Genomic DNA, 15,731 nt, shown 5'->3' with positions numbered 1-15,731 from the left:
GGAATTTTAAAAAAAAAAAAAAAAAGAACTAATTTTAACCATTTCCCATTTTTGATATTTCAGTTGAATTTGTTGGGATGGCCTTGAATTTGGGATTTTCTCCCAAAAACGTCACCTTTTTGGCTCCCTTGATTTAAGGATTGGTATTAATTTAAGAACTTCATTAAGAAGGTGAAACAGAGGAATTAATGCAATAATTTACAATATTTCTTGTGTTAACTGATCATGATTAGAGTTGGATTATAAGTTTTTAATCGTAATTAGCGACTTGGTTAGAACAATTTTGAAAAGATTATAATTTTAGTAATATATATATATATATTTGGTCTTGCCCACGAGGAGTCGACTTTGGAATTGGAACAAAATGGGAAGCTTTTAATGCAAGAGATCTTGTTGTCTATGAATGACTTTGTGAAGGTTTTTTAATGGCTCTTTTTTCTAAGTTCTAATTTTGAATCATGACCTCCAATCTCGATGCCTCTCTCTCTCTTTTAGGTATCGGTAGTTCGTTTTTATCAAATTTTATTGAAGAAACCGTCATTATGTGACTAACAATTTTACATTGAGGTGTATAAAGATATTTTTTTTACCGTATGTCTAACAATTTAATACAATCACGTTGTGACGTATCTTTGATCCGTTGAGTGAGAGCCCTTCCACATGGAACGCTTGGATCACTATGCTCAACTTTCGTCTTTGTTCGACCAGTTGGTCTCACAGTTAAGCAGACTTATACCATTACACTCACGAGCAGAATCTTAGCTGCTTTAATCCATTAGAAAATCGATGTGGGATCTCATAGTTATTAAGGTAACTCATATGAGGCCGAAATTGTTAAAGAAAGTTGCCATTTTGATCTCTCGTTTCCTATAACGACGCACGAGGAAGAGATATTTTAATGATGGTAGTGATAATGGATGCATTAGGTGGATATAGTTTTGTTTTAGGTTGGGGGAACCAAAAGTATGAGTTTAAGGGGATGGGCATGGATGAAAGGAGACAAACTCATGTGAAAGAAAGAGATCCAATTTGAAAGGGGAAAGTTTGAGATGCAAAAGCAAGCTTGAAATGAAGGCAAAAAAACAGCATCTTCCTTCTTTACAACTATTCTTATTCATATTCATATTATTATTATGTTTATATAAGCTGTAGCCTTTCATCATCAGAAAAGCACAATCCCAAACCTTCTCCATCACATAATCCTTCTTTTTACTCGAAACCCGAAACTTCCCTTAGCCTAAAACTCTCTATTATCAGCTCCCAAATAACCCGAGCTAACGTTCATCCAAAATCTAATCATGTAACAGCCTAAGCCCACCGCCAGAAGATATTGTCCTCTTTGGGCTTTCCCGTCCAAACTTCCCCTCAAGATTTTAAAACGGGTTTGGTAGGAAGAGGTTTCTACACCCTTATAAGCAATGTTTCTCAAATAACCCGAGCTAACGTTCATCCAAAATCTAATCATGTAACAGCTCAAACCCACCACTAGAAGATATTATCTTTTTTGGGCTTTCCCTTCTGAACTTCCCCTCAAGGTTTTAAAACGAGTCTGGTAGGAAGAGATTTCCACACTCTTATAAGCAATGTTTCTCAAATAACCCAAGCTAACATTGATCCAAAATCTAATCATGTAACAGCTCAAACCCACCACTAGAAGATATTATCCTCTTTGGGCTTTCCCTTCCGAACTTCCTCTCAAGGTTTTAAAACGAGTTTGGTAAGAAGAGGTTTCCACACCCTTATAAGCAATGTTTCCCAAATAACCCGAGCTAACGTTGATCCAAAAACTAATCATGTAACAGCAAGCCCACCGCTAGAAGATATTCTCCTTAAGGTTTTAAAACGGGTCTGGTAGAGAGAGGTTTCCACACCCTTATAAGCAATGTTTCGTTCTCCTCTCCAACCGATGTGGGATCTCTCATGAATCAATACAAAACGTTTAAATGATGTCAATATAGATAACTCTTATTAGAAACAAAAGTGGAGAATAAGTACAAAGTGAATTAACTGCCTCAAAGTTCCATATTCAGCCTTTCTACCAACCATATTAAAAGCTCTCAAGATGTTACCTCTCTCTTCGTCTTTCTTTCTTGAATTGTTCAGTTCTTGACGAACTTTTGAAGCACGTCGAAGTAGTCGGGGAACGTTTTTCGGGTGCATCCAGGATCCTTAATGGTAACTGGAACATCTTTACAGGCAGCGAGGGAGAAAGCCATGGCCATTCTGTGATCGTCGTATGTGTCTATGGCTGCGACGTTTAGTTTCTCTGGTGGAGTGATTATACAGTAATCTGGACCTTCTTCGACTGTAGCTCCAAGCTGAAGTATCATACGAACATTATGAGGAAAACGAAAATCATCCGAGGTAGATGGAATTCGAGGGATTGACGAGAACTAAAACTAACCTTTCGGAGCTCTGTGCAAATGGCAATCATCCGTTCGGTCTCCTTCACTCTCCAACTTGCAACTGAAATACATACACGAAAAGAAACTCGATGTAAGGCGTTATCTATTACTGTTGAAAGTCCTTCCATCTCAACATATTAATGCAGTTGAAAGTCAAATTTATTTTTTCATACTTGACAAGAATTAATGTAACTGCTAGCAAATATTGTCCTCTTTGGACTTTCCTTTCCGAGCTTCCCCTCAAGGTTTTTAAAACGCGTCGGCTAAGGAGAGGTTTCCACATCCTTATAAAGAATGTTCCGTTGTCCTCCCCAACCGATGTGGGATCTCATAGTTAAACTAGTCACGAGTTTGTTATTTCACTCATTCAATATTAGATAGGGTTCACAAAGACACGTACCATCTCTAATGGCAGTTGGACCGTCAGCATATAATGCAACTACAGCGAGTGTCATAGCAACATCAGGCATTTTGTTCATGTTGACATCAATCGCTTTCAAATGTTTGCTACTCGGAGAGTCACGAGGCGGTCCAGTGACGGTGACACTGTTCTCCGTCCACGTTACTTTACATCCCATCTTCTCGAGTACTTCAGCAAACTTTACATCTCCCTAGTGATCAGAACACAACGAAAATTATGCTACTGAGCCTTGAAGGTAGAGATATCTATAGGGAACAGAAAATATGGAAGTGAGTAGCTACCTGTAAACTACTGGTACCACAACCTTCCACAGTAACAGTCCCACCAGTGACAGCTGCACCAGCAAGGAAGTAACTTGCACTTGAAGCGTCGCCTTCGACGTAAGCATGTCCAGGAGACCTGATTTTTTTACCATGCTCGTTAGTAAAAGCGTAACACGTTTTGAAAGCTAGTACACCAATATATATTGTAGAAACTTACTTGTATTTTTGACCGCCACGCACCAAGAACCGATCCCAACTATCATTGTGTTCCACAGAGACCCCAAAACGTTCCATCAGTTTCAAAGTCATCTCGACATAAGGAACAGAAATCAATTTATCAATTATCTCGACTTCAACGTCTCCTAAAGCCAGAGGGGCTGCCATCAGCAAAGCAGTTAAGTATTGACTGCTAATGGAACCAGACAGTTTTACCTGAAAACAAGATGTATAAAGTTTGATCACCACAGATATCACCAACTCAAGGTCAAGTTAAACACGCTTCTTTGCATAAGATACACTTGATAAGTATGATAGGTAGGCGATCCTTTTGAGATCTGAATGCAAGCCATTATTGCAAAAAGCTCGAAAAAATGCCCCAAAAAAGGTTAATAACTTTAATACTAATACTTCTTAACAATGGTTTCTGCTGTGATCCCACGTCGGTCAGGGAGGTGAAACATTCTTTACAAGGGTGTGGACACCTCTCCCTAGCAGATGAGTTTTAAAAACCTTGAGGGGAAGTCCGAAAGGAAAAGCCCAAATAGGACAATATCTGTTAGCAGTGGGCTTGGGCCGTTTGTGCCAGCGAGGAGGCTAAGCCCCAAAGTCCACCGTTACAAATGGCCCAAGCTCACCGCTAGCAGATATTGTCCTCTTCGGGCCGTTACAAATGGTATCAGAGCCAGACAACTGACGATGTGTCAGCGAGGAGGCTAAGCCCCAAAGGGGGGTGAACACGAGGCGGTGTGCCTACAAGGAGGCTAAGCCCCGAAAGGGAGGTGGATTGGGGGGTCTCATGTCGATTGGAAAAGGGAACGAGTGTTAGCGAGGACGCTAGGCCCTAAGGTGAGGGGGGTAGAATGTGAAATCTCACATCGGTTGGGGAGGAGAACGAAGCATTATTTATAAGGGTGTGAAAACCTCTCCCTATCAAACACGTTTTAAAAAGCTTGAGGGGAAACCCGAAAAAGAAAGCCCAAAGAGAATAATATTTACTAGCGGCGAGCTTGGGCCGTTACAGCAGCACGTAAGGTCCAAAAATCAGCCATGGAAAAGGAATTTATCTATACTAATAAGCTGAAAAAAATACGGTTCTCGTTTCCAACCGTTATCATCTCATTCAAGGATCGCTTCAATTCCTGTAGTAATTTTTTTTGAAAAGAGTGATTGCCCACAAGAATTCCACACCTTCAAAAAGTTGGATCACTAATTGAAAGGGAAAGTTTTGTTCATCCGTGAGTAAGAGAAAGTCTAGCTATTATGGGCAATTAGTTATCCAACTCTAGCTTACATTTTTAATGACACACATGAAGGTCTTCTTATAAACCAAACCAAAATTAAGAAGCGCAACACTCTATCACATGAGCCGCCAAAATGCAACATAAAAGGTGTAGTTATATATTATAATACTCACCTTTCCCCCTGGAAGTCCTCCTTTTCCAACTACACGAACCGGAGGGCATTTAGTGCCTAGAAAACAATCGACGTCTGCACCAAGCTGCTTGAGACCATCAACCAGATCGCCAATGGGTCTCTCTCTCATTCGGGGTACTCCATCAAGAACATATCTGTAACATTCATAAGTCATTAGCATGTAATTATGCAATAGAATAAGAATGGATGTCATGTAAGTCATGTATACTATATATATTGGTCTCAAACAATAATTCACTTCGAACGAGCATTCCTTAACATTCAGAAGATCGTGTGTTCAATTTGTGTTGGGCTAAGAAAACCATAAATGCAACTTCTCCAACAACCCAAGTCTACCGCTAGCAGATATTGCCCACTTTGGCCCGTTACATATCACCGTCAGCCTCAATTTTTATCATGCGTCTACTAGGGAGAGGTTTCCACACCCTTATAAGGAATGCTTCGTTCTCCTCTCCGACCGATGTGGGATCTCACAATCCACCCGGGCCCAACGGAAACCTCTCCTTAGTAGATGCATTATAAAATTCGTGAGGCTAACGATGATACGTAACGGGCCAGAGGGGATAATCTCTGCTAGCGGTGGACTTGAGTTGTTCCAACAGTATTCACAAAGATAACAAAAATGTTACCTTAAATTTCCACCAGCGGCAGTAACAGCAGCTGCCAGAGGACGCATCGCTGTTCCAGCATTTCCGAGGAAAAGTTGAACTTCTTCATCCCTTGATTCTCTGGCCACTGGGAAGAGACCACCAGAGCCTCCAACAATGGCTCGTTTGTTTTCGCCATCCTCTTCAACGTCGAGCCCAAGTGTTTTCAATGCACCGAGCATATAGTGGATATCATCACTGCTCAACAAATTGTCTACCACTGTTGTTCCCTTAATAATAAATAAGAGATAACAACCATAAGTACTGAATGCTAAATCACAAGGGGTGTCCAATGCTACCACTGGTTTTACTTGATAAGAGATATCTAATGTCCCCCACCCCAATAAAAACCCGAAATACCTCACGATAAATGGAATCAATCAACTAAACAGCACGGCCAAACCATACCGCGATCATTCTTATTGCTAATTAAATTTCACGAATGAAAAATGGTTTCGTCTAACAGCATCGTTTAGATAGTCGTCAGCAGGTTAATAGTTGTTCTGTTGGTTTGTTTTCATAGTTCACAATGAAGAAGTAAATTTACTAAAGATTATACATGAGTGAACGTGTTTTATAATTTGCATCCTGCCATGGCAGAAACAAAGCTCCCAACGTTAGCTGTTGATTACTTGTTCATTTCAAATTTTAGTCATGACTTCAGCTTGCAAGTTCTTAAATATCTGCCAAAAGTTAGCATAGACTAGTGGAAATTAGTATGTGTAACGGCCTAGCCTAAGCCCACCGTTAACAGATATTGTCCTCATTGGATTTTCCTTTCAAGCTTCCCCTCAAGGTTTTTAAAATACGTTCGCTCGGGAGAGGTTTCTACACCTTTATAAAGAATGTTTCGTTCCCCTCTCCAACCAACGTGGGGACTCACAATCCCCCCCTTCAAGCCCAACGTTCTCGCTAGCACTCGTTCCTCTCTCCAATCAATGTGGGATCTCACAATCCAACCCCCTTTGGGACCCAGCGTCCTCATTGACACACTGCTTGGTGTCCACCCCCTTAGGGGTTCAACCTCCTCGCTAGCACATCACTCAATGTTGGGCTCTAATGCCATTTGTAATAGCCGAAACCCACCACTAGCAGATATTGTCTTCTTTGGGTTTCTCTCTTGGGCTTCCCCAAAAAGTTTTTAAAACGCGTTTGCTAAAGAGAGGTTTCCACACCCTTATAAATAATGTTTCGTTCCCCTCTCCAATCGATATGGGATCTCACAATATGTATCCTATCTTCGAAGAAGAGGGTCAAAGTTTGAATCTCTCCCAAATGTTGTTGAAGTAAAAATAAATAAATGTTGTAAAATGCCTCCCTAGCTAGTAATTTATTAGTTTTTCATAGGCTTGGCAAATCATTGGTTTCTTCTATTTACAAACACATATTCATGTTCTTTCTGCCTCAGATAATGCATGATGGATCAAGAAATAGCTGTTCAATCTATCAAACGCACACAAACTCAATTGATCATAAGCATCACAGAAATCCAATATGTAAATTTCAAACCACTCCACGATCATGCATACCTCGGAGAGAGCAGCGAGCAGCAAAATTCGATTAGAAAGAGATTTAGAACCAGGCAAATGAATGGTACCAGAGATCTCCTTAATAGGTTGCAACACAATCTCCGGCACCGTCGGTGGCTTCTCCGTCGTGGCGGCGGAAGCCGAAACCCTAAGAGGAACAATGGCGCTAACTCTACCACCGGCAGAACTCCGCCTCATTTCATCGCCATATTTCAACCCCCGAAAACTCGAAGCACCTACAAATGGTGATCTCACAGAGAACAAATTCACGGAGTTGGGCTTTTGAGATTTAGGGATTTCATGAAGAATCTGAGGAGTCCGAACGCCGCTGCAGATTTTGCTCACTTGGGCCATTTCCCTCGCTCTCTGGTCGCCTCTCTTTACTCTCTCTCTCTAACATATAAATGGCTCGAAGCCCGTCCAAGTGGTGCAGCGGCGGGCGGTCGGGCGGGTAGGTAGGTTTGAAAAAGAGTTGGTGGAAGAAATGGGTTTGGATTATAGGCTCCACCAACCAACTTAGCCACCACAAATTACCGAAAGAATGGCGAATTTCGAAGAACAGAGAAGGCGGCTGAGCGAAGAAACGAGTTGGGTGAGTCAAAATCTTGCTTTAATGTTCACTTTTTGGGGGTTGGAAGGTGAGTCAACTCGGTGGTTGTTGGGAAATTTGTTCAAAGGCAGCGATGGGGTTTGGTAAGGTGAATGCTTTGTATTGTTTAAAGTACTCTCTCTCACCTACTCCATGGGACCCAACATCCATGGATGAGAGAGAATTTTTGGCATTTTTGGTAATTTCTCTAATCTTAGAGGGCTTTTTTGTTATTATCATAACTTTGCTTTCTAAGATTCGGTCAATTTCAATCTTGGGTAATTTCTCTAATCTTGAGGGCTTTTTTGTTATTATTACAATTTCAATTTTGGGTAATTTCTCTAATCTTAGAGGGCTTTTTTGTTATTATAACAATTTCAATCTTGGGTAATTTCTCTAATCTTGGAGGGCTTTTTTGTTATTATTACAATTTCAATTTTGGGCAATTTCTCTAATCTTGAGGGCTTTTTTGTTATTATTTTACAACTTCACTTTGTAAAATTACAACTTCGAGAATATACCTCTTTATATAAGTCGAATTGTGTTTCAATCATTTAAAGTTATTTTATAAATATTTAATATTCTAAGTAGTTGAACTTTTAAATATTGACTTATGCATGCTCGATGATATTTTTAGTTTTGTTGCAAGTTCAAGACAAAAGTGAGTACCAAATTTGAATTTTCAAGCCTGTTTAATTTTAATATGATATTAATTCTAGATTTAAGATTATTTATTTAATTTGTAATAACCGATATTAACACATAAAGTTTGACTATAAATTTTTAAAAAAATACTATTACACTAAAAGGTAAAAGTATTTTTAGTTTTTTTTTTAATTTAAAAATATTATTCAAACTTTAAAAAATTTACTAATTGAAAGCTTAGAGGCATTTTTTTATTATTAATTTAGTGTAAAAAATAAAAGTTTAAGAATTATAAAATTTTCTAAAAAAATACTATTACACTAAAAGGTAAAAGTATTTTTAGTTTTTTTTTTAATTTAAAAATATTATTCAAACTTTAAAAAATTTACTAATTGAAAGCTTAGAGGCATTTTTTTATTATTAATTTAGTGTAAAAAATAAAAGTTTAAGAATTATAAAATTTTCTAAAAAAATACTATTACACTAAAAGGTAAAAGTATTTTTAGTTTTTTTTTTAATTTAAAAATATTATTCAAACTTTAAAAAATTTACTAATTGAAAGCTTAGAGGCATTTTTTTATTATTAATTTAGTGTAAAAAATAAAAGTTTAAGAATTATAAAATTTTCTAAAAAAATACTATTACACTAAAAGGTAAAAGTATTTTTAGTTTTTTTTTTAATTTAAAAATATTATTCAAACTTTAAAAAATTTACTAATTGAAAGCTTAGAGGCATTTTTTTATTATTAATTTAGTGTAAAAAATAAAAGTTTAAGAATTATAAAATTTTCTTTAAAATAATGCAAGTTTTAGTCTAATTTTATTTTTTCTACAAAAAAAAAATAGTAAAATAGTAAGTATAATCACCATTTTACCTTTTTGTCCTTTCGGTTGCACACAGTCAGCTTCGCATGTAAGCAAACTGAATACTGTATAACAGGCGTTGGAATACAAGGGACATATTCGTAAATATGCTACGGATTGTAGGGGTAAAAGTGGAAAAAAAATTTGGACCATTTCTCGATTTGTGCGTGTCATCCTTGCGCAGGGGCCATGCTAATCTTCTCTGTATCGTTCCAATTTTATCGGATGTCCCCGAAGGGACAATAGCTTGGTATTCTATCGGCTATATAAAGCATGACATAGAAACGAAATTAAACGATGTGGGACAAGATGTTGCGGAACGACACTTGATTACCCATCCGACAAGAAACTATGACAAGACTGCGTCAGTCGACACATCGAAAAGGAGGGTCGTGGGAAAGTGTGCAGACAGTGTACTCTCAAATAAATTATTTGCTTATTATTAATTATTTATTTCTTAAAATATATAAAACTCCTCCAATATCCATATTTAATGCAAGCAATATCTATATTTATTATTATTATTATTATTATTTTAAATGGAAAATGCATTAATTATGTTTCAAAATTACAAAAATCCGAAATAGAAGAATAAAGAAAGATATAATTGAAATTTCCTTATAATGTTCAAAAAATAAAGCACATAATAATAATAATAATAATAAAATAAATAATTGAAACGAAGAATATTCTGAGAAGATGCTGAATCACAATAACTTCATACATAAATAATAATAATTATAATGAAAAATAATTTGGATATATTTGCTAAAATTAACAACATTGAATATAGCCATAAATTGGATATCCAAATGAGAGGTATCACAGCCACAACTCTACAACAAAAATGCCTTTTGAATAACCTCTTGGGACACAAAACATAGGCCAACCCATCCCCACCTACCTCTTGCCCTTTTGAAGGACACATATCCAACTATCCAATTCAATCCTTTCCGCACCTCACACGAGCCGCTTGTTTTCTTTGTGTGGCCACAAGTTCACCTCCTCAACCAACCACCCTCTCGTCAACCTGAACATAGTTCAATTAGGTAAGACGGGTATTTTTACGAGACACTTGTTTTTATTGTGTGACCACAAGATCACCTTCTCAACTAGCCACCCTCATGTCAACCTGAGCATAACTCAATTAGTTAAGACATGCATTCTTACAAGCTACTTGGTTCTTTGCGTGGCTACAAGATCACCTCCTCTACTAACCACTCTCTCTCTCTCGTCAACCTGAACATAGCTCAATTAGTTAAGACATGCATAGTAGTTTGTTTTTATTGTGTGGCAACAAGATCACCTTCTCAACTAGCCATCCTCTCGTCAACTCGAGCATAGCTCAATTAGTTAAGACATGCATTCTTACGAGCCGCTTGTCTTCATTGTGTAGCCACAAGGTCACCTCTTCAATTAACCACCCTCTTATTAACCTGAGCATAGCTCAATTCGTTAAGACATGCATTCTTACGAGCCGCTTTTGTTTCTTTGTGTGACTACAAGATCACATCCTCATCCAACTACCCTCTTATCAACTCGAACATAGCTTAATTGGTTAAGACATGCATTCTTACAACATTCTAACAAGCCACTTGTTTTCTTTCTGTGGCTATAAGATCGCCTCTTCAACCAACCACCTTCTCGTCAACTCAAGTATAGTTCAATTAGTTAAGACATGCATTCTTACAAGTCGCTTGTTTTCGTTATGTAGCCACAATATCACCTCCTCAGCCAACCACCCTCTCATTAACTCGAACATAGCTCAATTGATTAAGACACGAGTCAAGAAAAAGAAAAACTCGTCTAGAAATAACCTATGGGTTGGGTTCATATCTTTCCATATTAAGAAAATAAGTGAGTAGCAATGTTGGTAGAGGCAACCCAGATGAGTATCAAATTCATATTTTTGGAAGAAAATATCAGCACAACTGATACCAACATCAAGCCACAGACATATAGAACATAGAAGATACATAAAAGAGAGGTCCAGAAACTGTTGCAAACTTCATTTTCACTCAAAAACACTAATAATGCCTCTCTCTGTTTCTCATTTGTGACCACATTTACTGTGAACAGAATCATAAGCAACAGAGAATGTGATTTAGCAAGAAGGATTCAAAGAAATTCTGCCACGAATGATCCTAGCTAAGTTCCCGAGCAGCTGCTACGACAGCCTCGACCGTGATACCGAACTCCTTGTATATTTTTCCTGCTGGTGCACTAGCACCAAATCGATCGATACCAATCGACTTCCCTTTGCTTCCAACAATTTTCCCCCACCCGAATGTTGAACCGGCCTCGATGCTCACTCGAGCCGATACAGCTTCTGGCAACACGCTTTCCTTGTACGCATCGGACTGCTCGTCAAAAAGCTCCCAAGAGACAAAGGAAACAACTCTAACAGCTTTTCCTTCCTTTCTGAGTTCCTCTCCTGCTTGTGCAGCTATCTCCAATTCAGAACCAGTTCCTATCAAGATAACGTCCGGCTTGTTGCCTGAAGAGTTGTCGGAAATAACGTAGCCACCCTTCTCGACTCCTTCGATCGAGGTTCCGGGGAGTTGAGGCAACTTTTGCCGTGAAAGAGCCATAATAGAAGGCCTCTTCCTGTTCACAACAGCAACCTTGTAAGCACCAGCAGTTTCATTACCATCAGCAGGCCTAAACATCAGTATGTTGGGCATTGCTCGAAAGCTTGCTAGGTGTTCGATCGGTTGATGGGTTGGACCATCTTCTCCGAGCCCGATCGAGTCGTGAGTCATTACGTAGATCACACCAGCTTCAGACAAGGCAGAAATCCTCATAGCAGCTCTCATGTAGTCAGTGAAAACAAAGAATGTGGCACAGTATGGGATGAACCCAGGGCTGTGAAGAGCTATCCCATTGCATATGGCACCCATCCCATGTTCCCTAACACCGAACCGAACGTTGCGTTCTTCTGGCGTGTTCTTCTGGAAGTCGCCATACATTTTCAGAAGCGTCATGTTCGACGATGCCAAGTCAGCACTCCCGCCAAGGAAACCGGGAAGAACTTTTGCAAGGGCGTTAAGACATTGCTGAGACAGATTTCTAGTAGCATCACCTGGATTCTCAGGTGTATATTTCTGCAAAAGTTGCATTAACCAAAGCCTTTTAAGACGATCATAATCGATATATACGTTTTAAACGTAAATTTATCATTAGGACGAGTTGATCTCGAGCACAGCTTTCAAATATGCCTAACTCAATTTGATTCGAGACGACTCACCGGAAGTGCATCTTCCCAACCTGCAGGTAGTTCGCCGCTGATGATCGACTTCAACTCAGCCGCTTCCTCGGCGTACTTCTTCTCATATTCAGCAAACTTAGCGTTCCATTCAGCCTCAAGATCTGCACCCTGGGGAATGTGACGACTCCAGTGCCTGAAAAATCATCGAAAACATGTTGGATCAGTAAAATTTACCATGTAGACGAATTAGAAGTAAGAACGGAGCTAATCGTTCTTACTTTTGAACGTCCTCTGGCACGTGGAAAGGTTCGTATGGCCACGCAAGGTTGCTCCTAGTAGCCTCGACTTCTTTCGCACCAAGTGCACTACCATGAACACTATATGAATTGGCTTTGTTTGGAGATCCATAACCAATGGTTGTTGTCACCTGAAAATGGATAGAATACATGCTAGCTTTCTTACAACCAAAATAAACCTTAAAAGATAGGCGATAACCCGAACCTTGATCATCGTAGGCTTGTCTTTAACAGCTTTAGCTTCCTGAATCGCAGCACGGATTTCATCGTACCCCGTGTTTCCGTTCTTCACCCAGATAACATGCCATCCGAGACCCTCGAAACGAGTATCGACACTCTCGGTGAAGGCAATCTCGGTATCTCCATCGATCGAAATGTGGTTATCATCATAAAAAGCAATGAGCTTCCCTAGTCCCCAATGACCAGCCAGAGAACAAGCCTCATTGGCAATTCCCTCCATTTGGCAACCATCTCCTAGTATAACATATCTGTAGAACACATACAAATACCTTTGAGCAAACACAAAATAGCTGGCAAATGATCGGTAAAATGGCGATGTTCTTACGTGTAGTGGTCGACGATCTCGCTGTCGGGTTTGTTAAAACGAGCAGCTAAGTGTTTCTCTGCCAGGGCTAATCCAACAGCATTTGCAATTCCCTGTCCAAGAGGACCTGCAAGCGATGGGAACAAAAAAAATCCGTTAGAAATCACGACTTTCCGCAATGATATGATATTGTCCACTTTGAACATAAGCTCTCGTGGCTTTGCCTTGGGCTTCCCCAAAAAGCCTCGTACCAATAAAGATATATTCCTTACTTATAAACCTATGATCATTTCCTAAATTAGCCAACGTAGGACTCCCTCCTACCAATCTTCGATAGAATCAAATTATAAAGTAAGTCAAATTGTATCAACTTCTCCGTTACGACATGGATCAATTGAGTTTCAAGACAAGAATCTTACCAGTTGTGACCTCAACACCGGGCGTTTCAAAATTCTCTGGGTGTCCAGGGGTTCGGCTTCCCCATTGACGGAAGCTCTTCAAATCTTCCTCCTAATACCAAAATCAGCTATGTTAAGGATATTTAGCCTTGAATTATGGTTTACTATGTACCATATTTGACACAAATAACAAATATTTTCATGGTATTAGAGTCGTTTCCGTTTAGGGCCCCGATCCTTTATTTTCAATGGCTTTTGAATTCTCTACTCATCTTCTTCTCCACCACCACTACTGGCTTTGACACTGCAGGGGGCAGTCTACCTGGCGGCCGCAGGCGGAGCCGATTGATTACTCTTCGGCTTCACCTTTTGGCTTCCAAACCTCACATACTCCTCGATTTCCCACTCATGTCTGTCGATTAAAGAAAGACCTCTATGGCTTAAAGAAGAGCGTTTTAGCTTATTTCTTCTCGCGTTTAAGGATAAATCATTCCAAAAGAGATAAAACCAGACCCAGAAACTTAGAATTTCGGATAATTCAAGTAAAACAAGCTTATGAACATGAAGAACAAAGCCAATGAAGCTGAAAAACAAATAAATAAAGTTCAGGGAACCAACCCTGACACTGTCGTAGCCAGCAAGATGAAGCAGAGCATACTGCAACATACAGCCATGTCCGGCAGACAAAACGAAGCGATCCCGATTGAACCAGTAAGGATTCTTGGGGTTGTATTTCATGATCTCATCGTATAGAATATGACCCATCGGCGCACAGCCCATGGGCAAACCAGGATGACCGGAATTAGCTTTCTCAACCGCATCAATGGCCAAGAATCGGATCGTGTTGACGGACTTCTCAACGAGGGCAGTTTCGGCGGTGGTGCCCAATGTCTCAGCGACGGCAGCTCTGACGATTTGGCGGCGGTAGTGGGCGGTCCTGGGGCGGTGGGCGGAGCCGGAAAGGCGAGGTGGCTTGGTGGATTTGAGGCCGGAGAATGTGGGGATAGAGAAGGGGACTCGGTCGGAGGAGGAATTGGAGGCATGGCGGGAGATTTCGCGGGAGAAGAGAGCTTGAGAAAGAGTGAGAGAGGAAGTGGAAGCCATGGGTGTGGGAATGGTGGCGGATTGAAGAAATGGATTGTCGGAGTATCAGTTATATCTTGTGTGGAAATGGAGGTTCGAGCTTGAGAGACGAGAGGTGGCCATTGGATTAGAACGATGGAGAATCTCAGCCGTTGAGTGTGGGTAAGATAAACGGCTGCCTTCCAAAATTTCCTCCACTAATTAACAGGTTTTTTAGAAAAAAAGAAAATCATTTTTATTGGATTTTTTAATATTTTTTGGGGAAATAATAGAGGTTTATATTTTTTTGTAGCTTACTTTATCACAAATATTTCTCTCTTTGAAAAAAGGCTTCACTTTTAGTCTATACTTTAAGGGAAATAAATGTCATTAGATTCTTTATTTTTCGGAGTTCAACGCTATGGAAAGTGTTATACTAAAAATATAATAATAATAATAATAAATAACACAAAGGAAAAGGGTGATTTGAGCTAGTTTATTATTTTGACTTTAATATATATATGTATATATTTTTTCGTAATATTTCAATTTTAGTTTGATTAATTAAGGTAAAGAATGAAAAATAGGAAACTTAATTTTAATTTTTTTTAAAAAAATGTGAATGAGGAAGCATGGAAAAAAGTCACAATATCAAGAAATGAGGTTCGAGAATGAAGGAGGAAATGGCTATATGAATACGGGATATAGTTAAAATCCGAAATATAAAAATATGCACTTTCTATGGGATCTTGAAATCACCAACCACTCAGACCTCATTCATGGTGAACCCACAAAATATCTACTTTTAAAAGACATTAACCTATCAAGATCCAAATTTGAATTAATTCTTAACCTTGGTTAGAGATGACTATGTTCACGCCACTCTCCATGAAATAAAGTAATAGTATTTTTTAACCTACTAAGTTTGAGAGATTTTAATTGACATTTAGTCAACCAATTAATTTTAATGTCAAAATAAACATGACATTTAATTACACAATTAAATTTGATTCATTTGGTAATCTATTAGTACGAAGAACATATACTCTTGATTAAGAATTTAGGAGTTTGAATAGAGACTCCGTGAAATAGCTACCCATCCATCAAGCAAGTTCTTCCACCCCACTCGTCGATCACGATATGTATGTATGTATATATGTGTATATATATATATATATAATCAAATTGACCAAATGTGGGCCAAAAG

The 15,731-nt window shown here is 38.9% G+C and overlaps 2 protein-coding genes and 1 non-coding gene across 3 annotated transcripts; all 3 read right to left on the bottom strand.

Moving 5' to 3' along the window:
* Nucleotides 1–1,944: 1,944 nt before the first annotated feature.
* On the bottom strand, nt 1,945–7,605 carry LOC111447582 (3-phosphoshikimate 1-carboxyvinyltransferase 2). Its single transcript, XM_023086827.1, has 8 exons — nt 6,919–7,605; nt 5,372–5,619; nt 4,723–4,876; nt 3,307–3,521; nt 3,108–3,225; nt 2,806–3,016; nt 2,405–2,466; nt 1,945–2,318 (listed from the first exon to the last, which is right to left on the bottom strand). Exons 1-8 carry the CDS (start codon nt 7,270–7,272, stop codon nt 2,100–2,102), a joined length of 1,581 nt encoding a protein of 526 aa, XP_022942595.1. The 5' UTR covers nt 7,273–7,605; the 3' UTR covers nt 1,945–2,099.
* A 1,549-nt stretch (nt 7,606–9,154) lies between these two features.
* LOC111454547 lies at nt 9,155–9,257 on the bottom strand. The gene has a single exon (XR_002712450.1). It is a non-coding gene; the product is annotated as a U6 spliceosomal RNA (small nuclear RNA).
* A 1,633-nt stretch (nt 9,258–10,890) lies between these two features.
* LOC111447295 (transketolase, chloroplastic) lies at nt 10,891–14,613 on the bottom strand. Its single transcript, XM_023086376.1, has 7 exons — nt 14,081–14,613; nt 13,484–13,574; nt 13,086–13,191; nt 12,726–13,008; nt 12,503–12,651; nt 12,264–12,417; nt 10,891–12,120 (listed from the first exon to the last, which is right to left on the bottom strand). Exons 1-7 carry the CDS (start codon nt 14,564–14,566, stop codon nt 11,161–11,163), a joined length of 2,229 nt encoding a protein of 742 aa, XP_022942144.1. The 5' UTR covers nt 14,567–14,613; the 3' UTR covers nt 10,891–11,160.
* Between the last annotated feature and the right edge of the window lie 1,118 nt (nt 14,614–15,731).

The sequence above is a fragment of the Cucurbita moschata genome, unplaced genomic scaffold (assembly GCF_002738365.1).
Source record: "Cucurbita moschata cultivar Rifu unplaced genomic scaffold, Cmos_1.0 Cmo_Scf00001, whole genome shotgun sequence".
Lineage (NCBI taxonomy): Eukaryota > Viridiplantae > Streptophyta > Magnoliopsida > Cucurbitales > Cucurbitaceae > Cucurbita > Cucurbita moschata.
Note: the sequence above shows the minus strand (reverse complement) of the source record. Positions and strands in the feature narration are given on the sequence as shown.

Excerpts from the sequence above, each read along its gene's own strand:
- LOC111447295 (XM_023086376.1), bottom strand. The coding sequence starts at position 14,566 with ATGGCTTCCACTTCCTCTCTCACTCTTTCTCAAGCTCTCTTCTCCCGC. Across the intron at positions 13,009-13,085 it reads GAGATCGTCGACCACTACAC|ATATGTTATACTAGGAGATG; the intron begins GTAAGAACATCG and ends TGTGTTCTACAG. Across the intron at positions 12,121-12,263 it reads GTTGGGAAGATGCACTTCCG|AAATATACACCTGAGAATCC; the intron begins GTGAGTCGTCTC and ends CAACTTTTGCAG.
- LOC111447582 (XM_023086827.1), bottom strand. The coding sequence starts at position 7,272 with ATGGCCCAAGTGAGCAAAATCTGCAGCGGCGTTCGGACTCCTCAGATT. Across the intron at positions 4,877-5,371 it reads GCCGCTGGTGGAAATTTAAG|ATATGTTCTTGATGGAGTAC; the intron begins GTAACATTTTTG and ends TGAATGTTACAG. Across the intron at positions 2,467-2,805 it reads TCCAACTGCCATTAGAGATG|TTGCAAGTTGGAGAGTGAAG; the intron begins GTACGTGTCTTT and ends TATGTATTTCAG.